This window comes from Eschrichtius robustus, chromosome 8 (genome assembly GCF_028021215.1).
Source record: "Eschrichtius robustus isolate mEscRob2 chromosome 8, mEscRob2.pri, whole genome shotgun sequence".
In the NCBI taxonomy this organism is placed as follows: domain Eukaryota; kingdom Metazoa; phylum Chordata; class Mammalia; order Artiodactyla; family Eschrichtiidae; genus Eschrichtius; species Eschrichtius robustus.
Genome location: NC_090831.1, coordinates 14,902,729 through 14,925,656, shown reverse-complemented (window position 1 = coordinate 14,925,656; position 22,928 = coordinate 14,902,729). Strand labels below are relative to the sequence as shown.

At 40.0% G+C, this 22,928-nt stretch overlaps 1 protein-coding gene across 3 annotated transcripts in view; it reads right to left on the bottom strand.

Annotated features, from left to right (window-relative positions):
- Positions 1-22,928, bottom strand: part of AMPH (amphiphysin) — a 180,426-nt gene that overhangs the window by 90,694 nt on the left and 66,804 nt on the right. For all 3 annotated transcript variants that reach the window (XM_068549884.1, XM_068549886.1, XM_068549885.1), the window contains exon 2: positions 13,023-13,107. In XM_068549884.1, coding sequence (XP_068405985.1) covers positions 13,023-13,107 — 85 coding nt within the window. The remainder of the gene's footprint in view (positions 1-13,022; positions 13,108-22,928) is intronic.

Here is a 22,928-nt window from a genome sequence, read left to right as displayed (position 1 = left end):
TCTCAAAGTCCTACAGCTATGGCAAGCTGTCTCTGGGCATTGGGCTTAAAAACAGGGTTGCACCAAACTATGATGAATAACATTTGAAGATTAATGAGTCAAGTCTTTTATTGCTTAGGTACACTAAATTCTGAAACACTAAAAAGATATTAATATTGGTAAATACTTATGCCTAGGACTTCAGGAGCCAATACAGAGGTACGATTTTGTTAGCTTACCTTAGACCCAGTTACGCCTGCCCAAAAGAAAGAAACTGTACTTGAGGCATTAATTTGAATTTGAGATACAATGCATAGAATGAATTAATAAGTTCTAAGGAACTCAGGGCAGCAACCACTGCAAATTCAGGGGCACCATGCCCCATACTAGCATGTGCATGACACCCGCGGTCAGGGGCATATACCACTGTGGCCCTGACTGTACTTGCAAAACCAAATCCAGTGCATTTTATTTGCAAGGCTATGTAGGTCTAGCCAAACACCTTAAGGCAATATGTATTTAATACCTATTAAACAAGCAATGGCTTGTTGAATTGACTTGTTAAAATATGCTAAATGTAATTTATATTTATAGGTAACTGATTTATATCTACAGGTAACTTTGTTCTTAAAAAACAAAAGCAATACCCACAAGACAGAAAACTTTTTCATTAAATATCCTCTTTAACTAAGAAACTGGGTTGATGTTTTAAAAGGAGCCGAGACAGAAGGCCAACAGCATTAACGGATGTATGAAACTTGGATCTGAAGAGGTGTAACTTCAAAAATTGTGATTTCACAAAGGTTAAGTCCTACCAGCTTGCCTGTGATCATGAACCTATAGAAGTTTCCAGGGTTACATTATTATTTTTGGCCTTTACTGACATTCTTCTCTTGAAAAGGCTAAGTAACACATCAAAATTAAAATTGGCTCAGTTTCTCAGAGTTCGGACAGGTTAACTCAATCTTGAAAGCAATGTTAGTATATTTTGTGATCATTTTTGAAGCTGAGAATAAAATGAGATTATCAAGAAGATGAGATTTAATGGAGTTATTATCAGCAACTTGATGAACAGATGACTAGTAAGTCATAACGTCTGAATCCACTTATGATCAAAGACAACCTTAGGCTGCTCAAAACACCAGGCACTCTTGGTTTACTAAGAAATAGAGCTCGCCCTCTGATAAGCTCGGGTGCCGTTCAATTGGAAGATGAGAGTTTTTCAAAGGTAAAAGCAGCAGGGTCTTAGGCACGTACATTTTTCGCTTCCTTGTTTTGAGCTCTTTGTCGTAATAGGAGCCGTCATATATACACTACCAAACGTAAAATAGATAGCTAGTGGGAAGCAACCACATAGCACAGGGAGATCAGCTCGGTGCTTTGTGACCACCTAGAGGGGTGGGATAGGGAGGGTGGGAGGGAGGGAGACGCAAGAGGGAAGAGATATGGGGACATATGTATATGTATAACTGATTCACTTTGTTATAGAGCAGAAACTAACACACCATTGTAAAGCAATTATACTCCAATAAAGATGTTAAAAAAAAAAAAAGAAACTAGCACTGATTTCATAACACCATTTCTTTATTTTTAAAAATTTCTTTTGGCATATCTTCGTGCAAAAGATATAAGATAGAGAGGAGACTGGAGTGTATTTTGAAATCACATTTCTGGGCTGATGGTGGCAGGGGGTGGTACATGGAAGGGAGATAGACATCAAAGAGAACATCTCAGCTTCCACAGTTTTATCCAAGATTCATGGCCCAATTTCCAACTATCCTTGTCAGCAACTCCAAGCATACCTATGATCTGAAAACCAAATCAAATACCTTCTGCCTTTCAACAAAACAAAATTAGAAAGCTAGGTAGTAATTATATGTACCATTTTTCCATGTATTTCCCTTAAGCCAACTAACTTGAGTTTATAGATGTCTATTCTGATCTTTTGGAAAAGCTAACCCATTGTGTGTGCAAGGGGATAGAACTACCTAGTTAGAACTGTTAAATTCACCACAGCAGGCAGGCTGGATATGACTTAAAGATATGCTTTATGGCCTTTAGGCAATTGAGTTTGTGACCCTTGAAAAGCCATCCCATTTTTTTTCATTTCGTGTGTGTGTATGAAGAGGCTTGACTTATAAGCTGCACCAGAGACGTTATATACATATCTTTCCAAGCTTTGCTTTAATTCCTAGAGCATAGTCATGAATATAGTGGGGAGGGGGGAAATGACCCAAACGTTAAGAGAAACGCCACAGGAGCCCCCCCGCAACCATGACTCTTCCTGTGACTTACTCTTCAGTGTCCCTTTCTGTGGGTATGGATACCACTCCATTTACAATATTCTATCATGGCCAAATTGGACAGGACTTAAAAGTATTAGAAAAACAACTGCTATGTCAAGTCACAGAGATGCATTCATGACTAGGAATGAAGTACGTACCTTGTCTACCATTATTCCAGACATAAAATAACACCCAGGATGCTTCTGAAACTTCCACTTATGATGTCTGTGTTAGTTTGTTAGGGCCACCATAACAAAATACCAGAGACTGGGTGTCTTACACAACAGAAATGTATTTCCTCACAGTTGTGGAGGCTACGAGTCCAAGATCAAGGTGTTGGCAGGTTTGGGTTCCCCTGAGGCCTCTCTCCTTGCCTTGCCAACAAACAGCTGCTTTCTTGTGTCCTCACATGGCCTTTTCTCTGTATATGTGTGCATCCCAGTGTCTTTCTCTCTTCTTAGAAGGACAACAGTCATACTGGATTCGGACTCACCAATATGACTTCATTTGACCTTAATTACCTCTTTAATGGCCCAATCTTCAAAAACAGTCACATTCTAATGTGTACCAAGGGTTAGGACTTTAACATATAAACTTAGGAGGTACATAACTTCAGACCATAACAGTATCCTCAAAGCAAGCCTTACTATAGCAGCAAGTAACAAAGTCAAACACTTACTGAGTGCTGCCTTTGTTCCAGACACTGTCCTATTAACTCATAATCCTCACAATAACTATGAGGTCAGCACATATTTACGAATGAGAAGACGGAGGCACAGAGGCTGAGAAGCTTGGCCAAAGGTCACAGAGCTAACAGACGGCAAGCCAGTACTGGAGCTGAGGTGGTCTGGATTATTTAGGCTCCGCAATCTGCCTCAAAAGCCCACGTGTTTCACTGCCCTCTCCCACCTCTATGCCCTCAAACTGTAAAGGCACAGACGCCAGCTAATGATGGATGTGGCTACGTAAGAAAAATCAGCTGCTGACCAATGAGAATGATTTAACTAAAGGAATCATTTTTTTCTGTGCTCTCATGATATAGTTCTAATCTGTAAATAAAGATACGGGTTGTTTACTTGTTTTTCTCAAAAGCTCATGATTCCTGAGTATACGCCATAGGATTCATATAGCATAGGGGTTAAGTCGGTGGGCTCTGGGATCACACTGCCTGGCTTTAAAATCTGAGCTCTGCCACTTTTAACTGTGTAACCTTGGGCAAGTCACTTAACCTCTCTAGGCCTCTGATTCATCATTGGTAAAATGAAGTGATAATGGTATTCACTTACTAGGGCTATCACCAGCGTCAAAGGAGACAGTCCATGTAAATTATCAGCAGAGAACCAGGCACACAGTATGCATTCAGTAAATGTTGGATGCACTATTATTATTCTACCTGATACCTTTTCAATGATAAACTGTGCAAAGAGCAGGTGTTTCATAAATGCTTGACTGAACCAAGTTCTGCTACTTGTCATAGTACGAAGGAGTATCTTCACGAGGAATATACAAAGCCTCCCCCAAACAAGCCACTTGGGAATTGTGACTGCTTCCTTCTTTTTAATTTGTATTGCTAAGTCTCAAACACACATTTATGTTTTTCAGAAAGTTTTTTTGTACCTTTAAGTGTTTCCGTAACAGAGGATCCTAGAACCCGTGGCAGTGATTTATGCAGATGTGTAAGAACCACTCAATAATGGGTATGAGAAAAAAAATCAAACTGACATGATAAATTACTGTGAGGAAACAAGAAAGCATGAATACCCATGACCAACAGAGTAATCAAGCCCATTCCACAAATGAAAGCTTTTGTGACATATATTCAATTTTCTCGTATGTAAAGCAGAATTACAGTTATGAGTTGCTATGGAAATCAAGTGAGACAATGTTCAGAACACTTTATAAGTGTTAAAGCCCTACTTATGGAAAGTCTTAATAATAAAAATACTTCATCAGTGCTATTGCCTTAGCCAGTCAGGCGTGGCTTGGAAATTTGTAAATTTTTTAAGCTTCATGGAAGAGTCTTATAATTATCCGGGTTTAGGAACACAGTCAAAAGAAGGTACAATTAAGGCATAATGTGTATTACTACTTCACATACAAGGAAATATATGTATTATCTTCACTATATCAGTGAAATCTAAGGCTTGCATCCAAGTCGTTACTACCTTATGATGGTTCTTTAGAGATACAAGTCAAACGGGTGACCCGATTCAGAAGTCTGGAATGGGACCCAGGAATCAAAATGTTAAAAGGCATCCAGATGATTCTAATGGTTATTTGGGAACCCCTGCTTTAACTTCGCACTGTGTCTATCATTTAATTGACACAGTGTGTGAACGGACACTCTCGTATGTGGCTCTAGTATGAGATAGCCAAAAAGGCCCTTAAAAATATGTCCGGCTCCAGGTTTCAGTAAGTCACCATCAGACATGCCTTCTAAGGCATTTCCATCACTTAGACTATACCTTCAGTGCAAAGTTAGCAAGGGGCTTACAGGGTGAGTTGTGAGAGAGAATTGCAGGGAATCCGTAATACTGATGCAAATCTGAAAATCAACTGCAGCTCATCTGTGCCGATATTCACAACCATTCCAGACAGCCTCCTTAGGCTCGGATGACAGAGATGCCTAATTCTCTGCATCACATTCTCAGAACAGTACAGTCAACCTGGGGATCATTTAGAGAGCAGCATCCAAACTGGATAATAAGTTGACTTCACAAGGAGAAGTAGGAGATACGTGGAATTGGTCTCTAAATGAATGCTGGGAAATGAGATACTAAATCTTCTCCAGTTGGCATAGTTAATTAATGTAGTAAGGTAAAATACAATTAAGATAGGTAACAGAATAAGATAGATGAAAGGAAACCTTCTGAGCAATAATATGACGAGATTCCTCTAAAAGTGATTTCTTAAGTGGGGAACAGGTTCCATAGGAAGTGGCCCAAACAGTGATGCCTAGAACATCTGTAGTTTGACTGGATCAAATTTTAGTTAGGTTAAGCTTTTGATTTATATAGGCCATAAATGAAAAGATATTCTTGGGGATGGAATGAAAGAAATAAGAACAAAGAGGATAAAAGATGGACAAGTTCTCCAACGAATATTTTTTTCTTTCTCCCATCGGGCACCATGGACAGCAACACCTGAATAGTCACAAGAAGCAGGCAGACTCATTTCTCTCCTTGAAAGCCAGAGAGCAAAAGAGAGGTTCAACGGGTGTGTCAGAAATGAATAAACAGAAGACTATAGAGAAATGCAGGGGCATTTGAAGAGCAAGGGCCAATACATTCTTTCGACACCTGCAGGTTTCCTCTCTCTGCTCCCTTCCACAGAAGTCAATTGTATTGGCAATCAATGGGTGACACTTACCAAAAAAAGGACTCAAGTCAAGACTATATATGCAAACCACATCTTTTCCACCAGAACAATGGTACAAAGAAGACTGAAAGTCTTAACTAGGGGCTTAGACCATTTTTTGTAAGAATACCAATTGGAATGAGAGTATATTCATATGCTAATGTTAAAGGTGAAACTAGGATACCAAAATGCATTCTAATGATGGAAATATAGTAACATTATCTCAAGATTCTGTGTCTTTTTTCTACTACTTTATTTTTTAAAAGAAAGAAGACTTTTGCACACTAGACCACAAGCTTGACAAAGGCAGAAACTATTGTCTGAATTATTTATTATTCTGTTTCCAATGACTTATGCTTAGTAGACATTTAATTAGGTGTTGAGTCAGCCAAGAAATGCTTTTAATAGACACTTATTATTTGGCTTGTTATATATATTGACCTGTTACCTTCGATGAAGTGTCCAGCTCCTAGCTCAAGCCAATCTCTCCAGTTGTGTACCAGATCCCAACTCCTCTTTCTACTCAAGGACACAAGTCAGCCGTTCTCCCCTTTCTCTGGTGATTCATCACATTTTCCTTCTGTACTAAATGAGTCCCATTAGTATACACATATTTCTGCCATCTTCGGAAAATGGTGTCTTGACTCCACTTCCTTCCCCAGCTACAGTCCTATTTATTTGCTCCCCTTTGAAGCAAAACTTGAAACTTATTGTCTCCAAGCCTCCTGATATATTTTACCTCACTCTATATATTCTCTATCTATTTGGTTTTGTCCCCCATAGCTCTCATCATTTCTAGCAAACAGTATAATCTGCTTATTTTTATTAAAGTGTTTTATTTATTGTCTGTCCCGCTGTTTTGGAATATAAGATCCACAATGGTAGTAACCTTTGTCTGCTTGTTCTCTGAAGTTTCCCAAAGACCTAGAACCATTCCTGGAACATAGAAGACACTCAATAAATATAAAGAAAATGAATATTGAAATGGTTACATATTATTGTTCTAAACATGCACCCACATGCTGTCATCAATCAAATAACCATGAAACTTCCTTAAAAGTTGATACCAAGAAGAAATAACTTTAAATTTTGGAAAATACTGGCACACTAAGATGGTTTTCAGTATTACGGAATTCTCACAGAAACTTATAGCTATCCAGAAACAGGAGTAAACTTTATTTCCAGAGATGCAGACATATATGAATTCTCTTATAGTATATTGTGCAATTATTGAGTTCAAACTTTAATGGAAACCAAGTATAAATGCAAGCAACGAGACTCAACAATTCTCTCAGAAGTTGCTCAGAAGAAATTAACTGTATCAATTAAATATATTAGTGCTCTATGGTCAAAATATTATCCCATCAGAGAAGAGGAAGCTTACTCTAAAACACAATTCATGAAAAAAAACCCCTACAAATTGAAGAACGTAACTGGGATTCAAGGACTGAAAAACATTCTTCTGCATAATTAAAATTCCTTATTACATTGTGAGTAAAAGTATGTAAAGCTCTTAGAAGATGGAAAATACCATACATGCCAGCTGATACATATGGCGTAGCATGGAACTAGGGAAGCTTCAAAACCCAGGGAGGGGACCAGAGCCTTGCTCTAGTCTCGATAACCCAGGTTAGAATCAAGTCCAGGCCATGTGAGACACTCTCCAAAGGCTATTTTGCTGCCAAAAATTAGGATGAAAAAGAGAAAGCAAATGACAATGAAGAGGAGCATTGACAATGAATGAGTGAGGAGGCATGGAAAATCCAAGACAAAGAGTGAGTACAGAGATAAGTGTGCCAAGGAGGGATATATTTACTAATAAGCACCTATCAGGTGCTAGAGGGCAGAGATTTTTTTTTTTTTTGGCTGCGCTGGGTCTTCGTTGCTGTGCACGGGCTTTCTCTAGTTGCAGCGAGCGGGGGCTACTCTTCGTTGCGGTTTGCAGGCTTCGCATTGCAGTGGCTTCTCTTGTTGTGGAGCACAGGCTCTAGGCACGTGAGCTTCAGTAGTTGTGGCGCACGGGCTTAGTTGCTCCATGGCATGTGGGATCTTCCCAGTCAAACCCATGTCCCCTGCATTGGCAGTCGGATTTTTTTAATGGCTGGGAAAAGATGCCTTCCTTTAAATATTTTATAACCTAATGAGGGCATAGATGCACATCTAAAATAACTGTCATATAAGAAAACTGGAACAAGAGCTTTTGGATGAATTACAAAAAAATGTACACTGGAGGATACAGAGAAAGAGAGAGCCTGGCTGAGGGGACTGGAAAGACATCAGGTAAGAAATATCTTGTAAGTTGACCTTAAGCAAAGGTAGGACTTCAACAGATGGAGATGGCAGGTCAGGCAAGGATAGTTCAATCATAAGGAAGCACCCGCAGTGGAGAAAGTGGAAGAAGAACTTGGAAGCAAGCTGTCCAGTCCCTAAATAACACCATCAGACACAGGAACAACCAGCCATCCCCTTTCACATCATGGTTATCTGTGTTAAAAAGAAATAGTTCTAGGATATCTGTTAGGACTATCTGCTCAAGGAAATTACAAAATTTTTCAGAATGTAAATGTGATTTGCCATAAATAAAAATTTTATCCACACATCAACACACTGTGGGAATATATTCTGTATTTACGTTCTTTTTTCAAACTTCTGGTCTGTAATTTTTAATTACTTATATACATATGTCCTAAAAAGTGTCGTGAAACTGCTTATAAAAATTCAAGCGCTATTCAACACCTCTTCCATCCCAGAAATAAAAACGTGCTCTAGGAACGTGCTCCAAATCATCATTTCTGCCACTAGTTCAGCTTCAAGTTTAACAAACGTTTTAAAGTTCATGTTCAAAGCACTAGATTCTGTGCAGAGAAAAAGATGAAAGCGGCCACAAGGGACCCCTGTGCAGAGGAGAGATCAGTATGAAGACATGACTCCAGCTTTCAGACAATGGATTATCCTAATAATGAGAATCACTGGCTCTGGATCCTCCCCACTGGAGAGCATTTCAAGGTCCCGATATTTCTTTCCTTCTTCATCTGTGTTATACCAATTAGGCTGTTACCTGGTGGTGGGCATGGAGAGAAGCAGCAGAGCTACACTGTATGGTATTTCAAGGGGGAACTAAAAAGCCATGGAGATGTGAGCAGAAGTGAGGCTCCCTTCTCCTTCATATGAGATGTTCTCAGACTACACCTCCATTAGGGCGCCCATACCTGTACTCGCCGAAATGTGGCCAAAGCTGGTTATCTGAGCCCCACCAGCCCCTGGGTTATCCTGTTGTAATCTGCACACTGGCCATAAGCATGGAATCTTAGTGGGCAAGTTTATGAGCAGGAAGGAGAGAGAGAAGCCAAGGACCTTCCTTTTACTTTGGGACCTTCTCTGGGCTCATTAACAGACCCGTCAGCAAGCACCCAGGTGAACTGAAGTGGAAGCAGCCGATGTTCACACCAGTCACTTCTGCTACTTTGTTAGCAGCTCTGGTAAAAGAGGAAATATAGAAAGGAGAAAAACAAACCCTCGGGGGAGGAAACAGTGAAGTCAGATCTCATTCTTCTGGCTGGATGTCTCCAACCCTTGCTTTCCTTACCACTCGTCACCACGGCAAACCCTGAGCTCTTGGGGGAGGGGTCACTCTATTCTCCTTTGCTGGACCCTCCTCTCTCCTTCCTCCCTGTCCTCACTGGGTGTTCATGGACCACAAAATCCACAGCAACGGGGAGTGCAGTGGACAATGAGAGCATATGCAATGAGAGCATATGCACAGACCCTGCATCCATGCTCTCTGGCTAACGCAAACCAAATAACTTTTAGGAAAAGAGGTCTGGGATCAAAGAGAGAATTTGGGGTTGGAACAAGATAAAAGCTAATCCTCAAGCTCAAGTTCAAACATAGACCCGCCTGCTACCTCTGTTTCCACCACGAACAAGCAGGGAATGTATCAATTACTATAAGGACTCTTATGATTTTCTTAAAGGAAATTTAAAAGCAAGATCATCAGAGCCCCAAATGCTTGAATACTTTCTAGAACATTCTAGTGGTCTACTTTTCTTAATTCTTTTTTTTTTTTTGGCCGCGCTGTGCAGCATGCAGGATCTTAGTTCCCTGACCAGGGATCGAACCTGTGCCCCCTGCATTTGGAGCGTGGAGTCTTAACCAATGGACCGTCAGGGAAGTCCTAGTGGTCTACTTTTAGAATCTTTTGATTAAGTACTAATTTAGTATGGTCAGATGACTATAATATACTGCACAAATCCAAATAAAGTTCATTTTATACTATAAATAGTATTTTTGTTGGATTTGAAATACATATGCACAGAAAAAAATATGAAATCTAGATTTCCTAGGTCAATGTCTTTAGCATATGTCACCTTAAGAGAAAGTCTTCTGCCTTTAGAGTAATGATTCACATTAATACTAAAAATAATAGGCCTTGTAGAGGTCACCACAATCTTGGTAGATCCTTCATCCTTGGTTAATGTTTCTAAATAGCATAAAAGCATATGCAACAGATGGGAATTGGTCACCAATACATACTGGGGGTTAAAAAGACACATTTTTCCTTCTACAGAGTATTAATAAATTCAGTCTTCAGCTATTCTTCCCAACCTTTAATATGTTTCTACAGAAGATTAGTAAACCTCTCTCCTCACCTTCCTCCCACACCCTCCTTTTTTCCTTCTCTCCCTTTAATATACAGACAAGGTTAAAGTTCCCTCCCTCCTCATGGCACTAAAATGACTACAAATTTACTCTTTCTGATTAAAACAAAACTAAAAATATTAAAATATTAAAACAAAAAAATATCAAAATGAGCATGTGCAAATGCAAGATGTTTTCATGCAAGAATATTTTCAAAGGAACCAAAGAGGGTCAGGAGACTCCCTGAGAAATACTATTTCTACATTCCCATTCTATTTGTTTTACTCTTATCAAGTAGAATTGCTTGTGCAAGTTTCCCCAAATGTTGAAGTTTTACCTGCATCTTGAAATCTGCTAATGATCTTGACAGAACTAAGGTGTTGATCTTCAAGAACGACAGTATACTATGGGCTCCATAACATTTGAAAATGTATATAGTGAAAGGAATAAGCAGCAGAGCATTTAACTGATGATGATTTAGCCAACCGCACTTTTCTCTAATACCTTAGACAAAAAACAATCTTCACCTTGTTCAGTCAACAAAGTCCAAAAAAGAACAATAAAAATTCCCTATAAGGGGTGTCCCTGGTGGCGCAGTGGTTAAGAATCTGCCTGCCAATGCAGGGGACACAGTTTCGAGCCCTGGTCCGGGAAGATCCCACATGCCGCGGAGCAACTAAGCCCATGTGCCACAACTACTGAGCCTGCGCTCTAGAGCCCGCGAGCCACAACTACTGAGCCCACGCACCACAAGTAATGAAGCCTGCACACCTAGAGCCCGTGCTCCACAACAAGAGAAGCCACAGCAATGGGAAGCCCATGCACCACAACAAAGAGTAGCCCCCATTCGCCGCAACTAGAGAAAGCCTGAGCACAGCAACGAAGACCCAGCACAGCCAAAAATGAATAAATAAAATAAATGAATTTCTATTAAAAAAAAAAATTCCCCATAATTGGAAAATGCAAAGTACTACCTTATCATGAATGCATTCCTGAACTTGATGCTTCCCAAGGTTAGCCTTCTGGGGTGCTAAAATGTCATAATGCCATAAAAGTGATTGAGAAAAAAAATCTAACAGCAAAGAACTAATTAGCTCCACAGGGACACACCAGACAGGAAGACTAGGTTTCAAAGGATAGAGGATAAATCCTCAAGTAGGGAAATCTGTAAACGTGAGTCACTTCTTCTATCCAAAGCCAATCCCTTCAAGCAGACATTGGGGACTGCCCTGCAAAGTAACAAGGGCATTGATTGACAAGTTTCTCTGTGGGAAGTTGCTGCCATCCAAGTCAATGATCTACATGAGTGCTATCCTAGTGTATGAGAAAGTGTAAGAGAACTCACCAAATGAGAACATCAGGAGATGTGGAGAATCTGTTCTCCTGGAGGAGACTGGGGGGCAACTTATTCTATGAGCCGACATCCAAAATTTCTCTAGGAATTCTCTTTTCTACCTTCATAAATCCAAAGCTCTCTATAATACTCAGTGATCTGGACATGATCTATTTTCCCCTCTATTACCGTTTTCTTCTCCAACTCCCCTCTCTCTTTTCTCATTTTCAGATAGAAAGAGATCGCTGTTATTCATAATAAATTGGGTTCCTATCTGTCCGACCCTTAGTCTTGGGGTGAAATTGGAGACATTCAGGAATGTGTTTTGGTGGAGACTAGTCTACCGGGCTCTACCTGCTGGATTTTATATCCCCTGTTGGTGAGGAAAAGAAACAGCATGTTACAAAACAGCCAGAACACTGATACACAAATGGAAAAAAGAAACCTCCAGGATCAGGGATATGCAAACAGAAGCAAAGGCAGCGACACAAAACCTATGTTGCTCTTCCATTGCTGGTTGTCATCCCTGAGGCCACAATTTCCTCTGTGGACACTTGTGGCTCCAATGACAACAGGAAAATAAACCCATGTCCTTACATTTTTTTCCCTGTGTCCAAATCCTATTTTCCAGAGTTTGCTGGCCCAGCCCATCTCTAGAATGATCTCCAGATTTGAAGCTTCTAATCTAAGAGAGCCCGGTCTTTACCTTCCCTCTCCCTGACCCTCATGCATGCTCTCTAAAGGTGATATGCCAGCCATTCATCAAGCCTTAGAAATATAAACAAATAATTTAAAAAACAGTTTGTTTCTTTATTCATATGTCTGTTAAACATATAGCACCCTATTAAAGGAACAAATATCACAAACTGTGTTTTTCAACCTTTTTTTCATCATCGCCTCCCCTGAGGAAACTTTTTAGACATTTTTTTCCCTAATTATACCCCCATGAAATTTTAATACCACAGATATACCATGTCTACTTATGTGAAGTATTCCCATAAAAAGAGTATGATATTTTTCATCCACCAATAACCAGTTTTCTCCCTCTTTGGGAGATATACTCTCTATTGAAAATGTGTGATCTTAAAGCATGCAGCAATTGAAATAATTTTGTCAGAAGTATTTAATTACTGCTAATACTCAGTGGAAGATAAATCACCAAAAGATCGCCTTTCCTTTAGATCAGTAATCTGTATTGAAAAGCTCCAGAGAAGCAAAGTCTTCATCTCCTGAGATTCTAAAACACAAATCTTCCCGCAGTGCCTACTACCTCTTTGCCTTGCACAAAAAAAGTCTACAAAATTAACCATTGTTCCCCTCAAGTTAATGCCAAGCCCAATGAAGATCTTTCTTCAACCTCAAGGTATTTTATTTACCCACTAAAACACAAAGCCAACCCATTTCCCACTCCAGAAATGAGATAAATATACTTGCCTCTTGCCGTTTGAAGTTCTGCACATATTCTTCAAACTGTTCATCTTTCGTCTCATCAGCTTTCCCAAGCTTCTGAAGGACCTAGTTTGTGAATAAAACAAAATGGTTCAATTTAATAATGTTTTCAGGGTGGGATAGGGATGGTGGGAGGGAGACATAAGAGGGAGGAGATATGGGGATATATGTGTATGTATAGCTGATTCACTTTGTTATAAAGCAGAAACTAACACACCATTGTAAAGCAATTATACTCCAATAAAGGTGTTAAAAAAATAATAATGTTTTCAAACAATAAGCAGAGCAAGGCTGTTTTTTCGCTCTTCTGAGGAGACGTCTCTCTTAGCACAGCTAGCTTTCTGTTCTGTAAGCATCTTGGCTTAGTGACTTTGGAGTTGAACAGACCTGGATTTTAATCACAATCCTACCACGCGCAGGCTGCATGACCTAGAGGAAGTGTCATGCTACAGCATTCATTTATTCACATATTTTTTCTCCAGTAGGCTGTAAGACTTAAAGACAAAAGCTATGCCTTGTCCTTTTGTCCAAAGCATCTGGCACAATGCTTGATGCATAATAGTTGCTCAATTTTTTGTTAAATGGTGAATCAAAGTTATTTGAGGAAAGTACTAGCCTACTTCATAGGGATGGATTTAGAATCACTGGAGCCACAGGCACATGGTAAATTCTCCCCCGCCATCTCCTGACACTCTCTTCAATTCAGTAAACGTTCAAAGAGGCCCTGGGATACACAAAGCCCTTGCTAAGAACTGGTCATCCAGAAATAGATATATGAATAAAATAAGGCCCCAGGACTTAATCTTAAGCTTATGATTTAATGGGGTAGACAAGGCAAGTTCACAAATAACAAATCAAAGACAATCTGTAATAAGCAAGATGAGTGGATTGCAAGGTGTTAGAAGCAATATTCCCTTAGAGCTGAGCTCTTCAGGGAATCCTGGTGGGGATTCTTCAAAACATGCTGGAATCCAGCAATCCCACTCCTGGGCATATATTCAGAGAAAATTATAATTTGAAAGGATACATGCACCCCAATGTTCATAGCAGCACTATTTCCAATAGCCAAGACGTGGAAGCAACCTAAATGTCCATCGATAGATGGATGGATAAAAAGATGTGGTACAACATACCAGCAACTCACTTAACCTCTCTGAGTATATTTCTTCATCAGTAAAATGAAGATAATAATAGTAAAAAAAAAAAAAAAAAAAGATGTGGTACATACATACAATGGAATACTACTCGGCCATAAAAAAGAATGAAATAATGCCATTTGCAGCAACATGGATGAACCTAGAGACTATCATACTAAGTGAAGTCAGTCAGACAGAGAAAGACAAACACCATATGATATCACTTATATGGGGAATCTAAAATACGACACAAGTAGGAAGTTATTTAAGAAACAGACTCAGACATAGAAAACAAACTTATGGTTACTAAAGGGGAAAGGGAGTGGGGGAGGGATAAATTAGGAGTTTGGAACTAGCAGATACAAACTACTATATAAAAGAGATAAATAACAAGGTCCTACTGTATAGCACGGGAACTATATTCAATACCCTGTAATAAACCACAATGGAAAAGAATATGAAAAAGAATATGTATATATATACACACACACATATATAGATATACACACACACATATATAACTGAATCACTTTCCTGTACACCAGAAAATAACACAATGTTGTAAATCAACTATACTTCAAATTTAAAACCATGCTGGCAATTCCTGCAGACAGGAACGTGGCAGAGTACATTCCAGTCAAGGAAGCAGCCTAAGCGAAGACCACTGGAAAAATCGTGATGGACCGTGAACTGGACATGAGTGGCTCTGTCTTCCTAGAGCACAGGACTGGGTATCAGAAGAAGCAGTTCTTAGCGACACAGCAGAAACTGACTTTGGGACGGAGCAGAAGAATCCTGAGAGTCATGATTGGGTACACTATTCGAGATTCCCATATCTAGTATCTAAAACACCAACTTACTTAAGAATTTATAAAAACTCCAGAACTGTTGCCTTCTCAGAATACGTACACCCTATGGCATTACCAAATATGTTTTTCCAAAACATAACCATTGGGGCATTAAAACATACACTCATACAAAGCACTTTCTATGGCTAGGTTTTACATCAGCTTATGCTAATTTGTTTCCTTAAAGATATAATCTTGTACAAATTGATACTTCCTTAGACTCAGTTTAGCATGTTTTAAATAAACCCAAGTATCAAAGTATTTACCCAACAAGTCAGAGCCCATGCAGATTCCTTCAAGAAATAAATTTTCTTTGGAGGTAAACAGTAATTATTCTAAGTATATAAGTAAAAAATGATTATTTTATTCTATTCTAAAACTAATTGTTTATAATATATGCTAGTATTCCTTCCTTTGGCATTACTAAACAAAGATTTTTAAAAAAAATAAAACTGTATACAGACTCACATATATTACCAATGACTCAACTTCACTCAATTTCATATCCCAAACCAACATCATATATGAATAATATGAAAGATATATTATTCCTCATTGCAAATTTATTATTTAAACAAAGCTGGATGTATCCAGTAACATAACTATTAAAAGGACAAATAATCACTCTATTAACTAATAATCTCTTCTCACTTAAGAGTCTCTATGAAAGAACAGAAAACACTAATTTTTCAAAGAACTGGGCATTGTAACTAGGGAATAAGTTGATAAATGTAAGAAACATGATCAAATATATATATGAACTATTTTAAAGTTAACAGTGGTTATTCCTGGATGGTAAGATTCAGAGTGATTATTATTTTTTTCTTTATAATTTGCTACATTTTCCATAATTTCCTCTATGTTTATATGTTACTAAAGTAATCAGGAAAAATCATAAAGATAAGTATCAAAAGTTTATCATACTGATATCTGGTATATAAGAGATTTATGTATTAGATTCTAGTACAAGCAAGTAGATTGTTAGAAACTAGTTGAAAGACTCTCCTCAAAAGATACTGATGAGTGAATTAATATCAACTGGAAGAAAGGTTTCCAGAGGAAGCCCTTGGGGACCTATACCTGATTCAGTGATTCATGTGTAAGGAGAGGGTATCAATGGTACTTACTTCACAGTATTGTGTGAAACTACCAAGGATACACATGGAAAGGCTGAGCTTTGATGCCTAGCATTTAATTAATGCTCAATAAGTATCTACTATTATTATAGATATTATTATCTAACACTATCGAATAATTTATCAATGGCCTAAACTTACACTGACAAAACGTTGGGAGGATATTGGATATGTCATATGATGAGAATCAGGATTCACAAAAGAAACCTTCCCTAACAAGATGAAATTCAACAGGGATAAAACGTAGGTCAAAATATAATTGTCCAAGCGCCAGATTTATGTATTCAACTTTCAACTACAATGAGACAGGATGGATGTTAAGAATACATGGCTCCTGCCCTTAGGTAGAAATAAGGAACCATTTTCGCCGACAGTCAGTATGAGCTGACAAAGTGATGTTGCTGCCAAAGCATCTAATGTAATCTCAGGCTGCACGAATAAGCATGAGAGGTACCCGGGGAGCAGTCCTGAATGATTCTATGTGGTGAACAAGCTGATAAACACATAGATATGTAGACAACCTGGAGTCAGCTGAAGGGGCCCCCAGAAAGGCAGAGAGTTGACACCATGAAGTAAGAGGCATAAATGATGTAATTGGTATATTAACAGGGAGAAAAGGAGACCAAAGGGAAAAGAGTACAGCTGTCTTCAAATAATTAAAGGACCAACATCAGGAAGAAGGATTGGACTTCTCCCATCAGAAAGCAAGAACGAGAACCAGCACGGGCAGGTAAAAGCTATATCAAGAAAATGTTTGTGCCACAAATTTCTATCATGGTTTTCTGGAAATTAAATAGTTTGTTAGTAGAGCTAATGAGCTCACTGTCCTAGGAGTTATTTAAGTTTAACCCAAAGTTAGAGGTGCTAGAGAAGAGATTTATTCATCAAACTGGCGAATGGAATGAGTCATATTTCAAATATCTTCTCATTCTTGAATCCATAATCAATGTATCATGTTAGACATTTTCCCTAGAGAAGAATGCAAACCTCAATGAATAGAAGGCAGAGAAGAACGTCTGTTCGTTTCTATATCCAACTGATATTGACCTGCTGAAGACTGCTTGCCAAACCCTGTGCTAGAGGCTGCAGGAGAGCAAGCTGCGTTCCAGGGACTGTGGTCACGTGACAGGTCTGAGCACGGGTGCAAGATGTGGAACTAGGGTAGACGTGGCTAGCGTGCTAGGCAGAGGGCAGATTACGGAAAGGCTTCGTCTGCGAGACTAAAGACTTCAATCTGCTTGTAGAGACCACGGGAAGGCAATGAAGAGTTAGTTTCCCTTCCCTGGAGACAGCTACATGATTAAATCTGTGCTCCCTGGTGACAGTGTTAAGGACAGATTAGAAGAGAGAAGGAGTGGAAAAGGGAGACCAGTTAAGAGATTATTTAAATAGTCCAGGCAATAAATGACAGCCGGAGCTAAGGAACAGATAAAACCAACCCTCAAGAAGTAAACATACAGGGGGCTTCCCTGGTGGCGCAGTGGTTGAGAATCTGCCTGCCAACGCAGGGGACACGCGTTCGAGCCCTGGTCTGGGAAGATCCCACATGCCGCGGAGCAACTAGGCCCGTGAGCCACAATTACTGAGCCTGCGCGTCTGGAGCTTGGGCTCCGCAGCAAGAGAGGCCGCGATAATGAGAGGGCCGTGCACCGCGATGAACAGTGGCCCCCACTTGCCACAACTAGAGAAAGCCCTCGCACAGAAACTAAGACCCAACACAGCCATAAATAAATAAATAAAAATAATTCCTTACTATTCCATGTTAGAGCTTCAACACTTTAAAAAAAAAAAAAAAAAGAAGTAAACATACAGAACTTCACAGCTTATGAGACGAAAAGGGTGAGGACAGAATGAGTCAAGGGTGACTTCATTTCTTCTGTGGTGGCTGAATGGGTCATCTGGTGACAGTCAGGGTGCTGAATTGTTGCAAAGTCTCCAGGGAGATGGGAATGGTTTAGATGTGGAATCGGAAAAGGTAAGAAACAAAAACACAAAGCAGGAATCGTGGGTGGAACCAAAGGCCCAGCTGAGGCAGAAACCACCAATGTGCAGGTACCCACACTTAAGCAGTTTTGTGATTTTTCTCCAGCAGCCTTGATACAGGTGATAAGATTCATCTGCTACATAGAAAGACAGTATCTTAAGGCATCAAGGACACTGAAACCTAGAATTGAGATGACAAAAAAATGTATCTTTTACCTTGTTCTAATATTACAATATTTAACAGTGAGTTTATAATTTAGGTGGCCTCTCTCGTTCACCTCTCTACTGGCTATGTTGACAATACCAATTAAGCCTGAACAGTTTGGCACCACTGATACTACAGGAGGATTACTATATATTCATGCATCTGATACTCAGATTTTGACAACATGACACATCTTCCTCCTCCACAGGCAAAAGGAAGAAAATTCTGTGCCTGGTGCATCTTGGCTTAGGATTTAGGTCTTTTACTTCAAAGATAATTTCATGTACATTGACACTTTCCTGTTTTGCCACAAGAATACTTTTGTTGCTGTCAGTTTTCAAATGCAAAATAATATTCTCAACTGAAGAAGCTTTTTCAAACTGCCTTTCCTTTCCGTGAGATTCTGAAATATTCCTCTAGGGCTGGCTGGGTGTTCATCTTCTCACTCTCAGCCCTGAGTTCAGAAGTTCTGATCTGACCCTAAAAGGCATCATGACATAGGCAAAAAATTAAAAAAATTTAAAGCAGGAATATGGTAACTTGGAATATTTAAGCCAATAAATCTTTTTTCAGTGTCTCCTGAAGCAGTTAGTTTCTCAGCTTGGTTTACAAAGGCTGCTCCAATGATGTGAATCTCACATACTTTTCTAGAGCAACTGTTCATGTACAAAGTGTCCAAGTCAAGTCCCTAAAAATTTAGAACTCGTTTTAATTTGGGCAGTTTCCCCACACTGTAAAGCCAAAATTCTGATCCAATTTCAAATCCTTAGAGTCCAGTGCAAATTAAATGCTGACTATTGTAGCAGTGAGAGAATAATTGCCTTCTCTCCATATGTTAAAATTAGGAATGGAACACTATGTTCACGGCTTTCAAAAAAGTAGTTGGCGTTTGAAGTCAAAGAAAAAAATTCACAATCTCCCATTCCACGTAGAAAGGACTTCTGTTAATCAGGGGAAAGATCAAAGCAAGGTCAAGAAATAGTGAGGTATGACCCCAAGCAAGAAAAAAAAGTCCTATGATCCGAAGTGGGAAACTGATAAGAGGAGGGGATGCAGACACCAAGGTAATTCAAGATGAAGGCCATTGAGGGTGTCCGAGACACGTTTTTATATACCGCTTGACGCTGGGACAAGGGTGATGGTTAAAAGAATTCTGCAGGATTGGCCACTGGGATGCCCTAGAGAGATTCACACGTTAGATGAGGGCTCAGACTAGACAAACTTCCAACTCTGCGTGATTCATGCTTCCCTAAGCCAGACTCTAAAAGTCAAGGAAAGAATCCTACAATCTAATTCGTTTTCTCTAAACAAGGAGGTGCCCCTCTCTTCACACTTTCTGTCTTTATAAAGAAAGAAGAGCACATCAAATTATGTAAACATTATTCACTGAATCCAGGAATCAAGTACATGGGATGACCATGGACTTTTCTGGACAGGGCACAGACAGATGGTCTTCTACCACTGCCCACACCCAAATGATTCATTCATTTGTCTGTCTGTACACCCACCTATCCATTTATCAAGTGCTCACTCTGATGCTGTGCAAAGATCCAAAACCTCGGACTGGAGGGAGCCCACCGGGTGCCCGCAAGCGGAGGGTAGCTGCTTTTCTGAAGTGTCCTATGGGCACACACTGCACTGTTTCCCCAACTTCAGGGTACTAGTCCCTTAACCTCTTTCTGGATATGTTTCAAGACTTAAAAGAAGCGGCTTTAATGTGGCCTGATTTGAGAAGAATAAGGTGAGTCATCCTTTGGTGTGGTTCAGGTGCCCATCAAGGTCCTGCACTTTGCCTTCCATCTGGTCCACTGTGGGATTTATTTCTGCACCGCTATGACATCCATTTCTTGACCTGGCAGATCTCAACGGTACATTAGCCATCACGTCATCAAAGCCTCTCGGAGGTTGGCATGAGCCTTCTTGCTAATTCTGGGAAACACTTTCAGGGAGGTAAACTAGAACAAATGAGAGAGGGAAGGTTCACAGCCTTCCATCCCATTTGGGTGGCCTTCAGACTTTAAAAGTTTGAGAATAACACATAGTAGGGAGAAAGTACAAGCCTCAGACATGAGCAGGTTTATCCTAAGTGGGACAGAAGCAACTGGGAATTAGAAAGCAGTGGAGGAAAGAAAGTTCAGGAGCCTGGAAAGGAAACAGAAGTGAGGTGGGCCCCCAAAATGCAGATACAGTAAGCACCAGCCAAAGTTGCTTTCAATCATGGGTCTACCTGGTGAGGTATCATGCTCCAGAATTCTGGTCTCTTCTACCCTCCCCAATCCTTTAAAGTTGAGGACATCTTAGTCCTCTGACTTAAAAAAAAATCTTGTTGGAAAAGATAGCTTGAGGAATACTGAGGTAGCAAAGATGAATTGTGAGCCCTGGCATCTGACCTCTTCTTCTTCTCCAGGAAAGCTGGGTGCCCCCTCTCTTCCTCTTGCTTGGGTCACCTCGTCTCAAGACTGCTTTTCTATGAAACCTGATACTTCCAGTATCCAACCCAGAATACAACATTTACAGCAAAATCCAGTGACACAGTCGGCTAAAGCCTTTGAGTCATCCTGAGGCTCTGAGAGGGACCATATTTTCCTTCTCCAGTGCCCCCCCCTTCAAGGACAGAGCACTATCTCATGCCAATATTGCACAGTGATCCTCCAACCTGATTAAATCATTCAAATTAATCCTCACGCTGCTTAGCTAGGGGAAGATACTCCTACATATACCACGAGAGAAAAGTTGTCTGCCAAACTGGGGGCAATCCACCTACAGAGGAACTGTTAGAAAGGCGTGTGGCCACAGCAACCAAGGGCTCTGAACCCAGGCACTTCACCGGGGATCAGTCCTGTGCCTGATTTCTTCCTACGGACTCCTCAAGCCATCCTTGTGACCTCAGTTACCCACAGTACCAGCAAAAGATGAATCAGTAATTTGAATACACTGAACTGCAGTACAAATAGGTAGGAAGATGTTGACTTAGGTGGATCCAAAGTCCACAAAACCCTACTCAGGATTTCAACTGGGAACTGTAAATTGCCTAAGACAAGAGGGAGTTGATGGGTAGGAATCAGATGAAAAGGAGAGTCCAGAGAAGAGAGTAAAGACATGTTTTTGCTTTTCTTCCTCTTGGGAAAATGCCCCATCTTAATAACTCCATATTCCCTAATCTATTAGCTATCGTCTATGGAAATTTAAAATACATCAAGCACAGTTCCAAATGCATTATACCTAAAAATGAACTTAATCCTTCCAACAATCTTGTGAGTTAGGTTATAATGACTATCCTCATTTTACTGATGAGAACACTGAAAATTGGCGAGGTCAAACAATTGACCACAGTCACAAACTAGTATGTAACTGAGCTGGGATTCAAAGCAAACAGTATGATTCCAGAGTCAGCTTCTAACTACAAGGCTATACTGCCCTAAAGACAGCAGCAGGGAAAGAAACATGGCTGGTAGCTTTTCCCTAGACAACTAAGTCATTTTCGTCCATTCTACATTCACTCTCACTGTCTTTCTCACATTGCCAGGGATGCCAATACAGCAACTGCTGGATCCATACTTTTGTTAAATGGAACCATCTGACATCATCTCCATCCAAAATAGGTCATTATATTCATTCAAGTACCCTGGGTGAGGGGACATGGGTTATACAAAATACGCATTCTCCCCACTCTACCCTTACTTAGAAAGAAGACTTCCAACTAGCCTCAGACTGGCAAAAGGCCTAGGAGGACATCACCTCGTTATAAGAACATTGGAGATCAGGCCACAAAGAGTGGCTCAACAGCAAGTAGTTCAGAAAAACAAAACAAAAAACCTTAGGTGCACATCAGTACAGTGTAGCTGCTTGTTCTGTAATGTCCTATGCGCAAGCACTGCACTGTTTCCCAAACTTTTGGTGGAAAGAATGGTATGGACTGATCCTCACAACAAAGTCCCCACCGCAGTTCTGCCTGGGGCCACTGAGTGATATCAGAAAGGACGCTGTCCCTCTTCAAACTCCTTTTTTTATTAATGATGCCTTTGGTAACTTGACCCTTCCTGCCTCACAAACACTTCGTGAATAAACACAAAGAGAAAGATACAGGGTGCTTAAAGAACTTTTGAAATCACATTCTGGGCAATCTCATATTGAAGCAGGACCCCAATTCCACAGGTTCCTAAATGTGCAACATACTCCAATTGCCAGGGCTCACTGTTACCAAGGATTTTAGACGGACCCAACAGGATGTGACTCAAAGGCAATTTCACTAGTGGTTTCTATCTTGAATGTTTATTGATCTAAAACTAACAGTAATCTGATGTAAAAATTTCTATACGAATTGCAAGTTTGAATGGAAGTCCAAAAAAAAAAAAAAAAGGAGATTGCTAACAGGCTGAAAACCAAATGGTACTACCTCTGGAAATGAGTCCTGATATAGAGCTGGACATGGTATTTTCCATTCAGTTTGTTCCTGTGGCAGTTTCCTAAAGATCTGTGCTCAAGAAGGAACTCTGAGTGCCTTCATGACCTTTATTTAAAGAACACTGGAACAGAGGGGCAACATAAGGTCCTGGGAGACTTAGGTGAGATAGAGGAT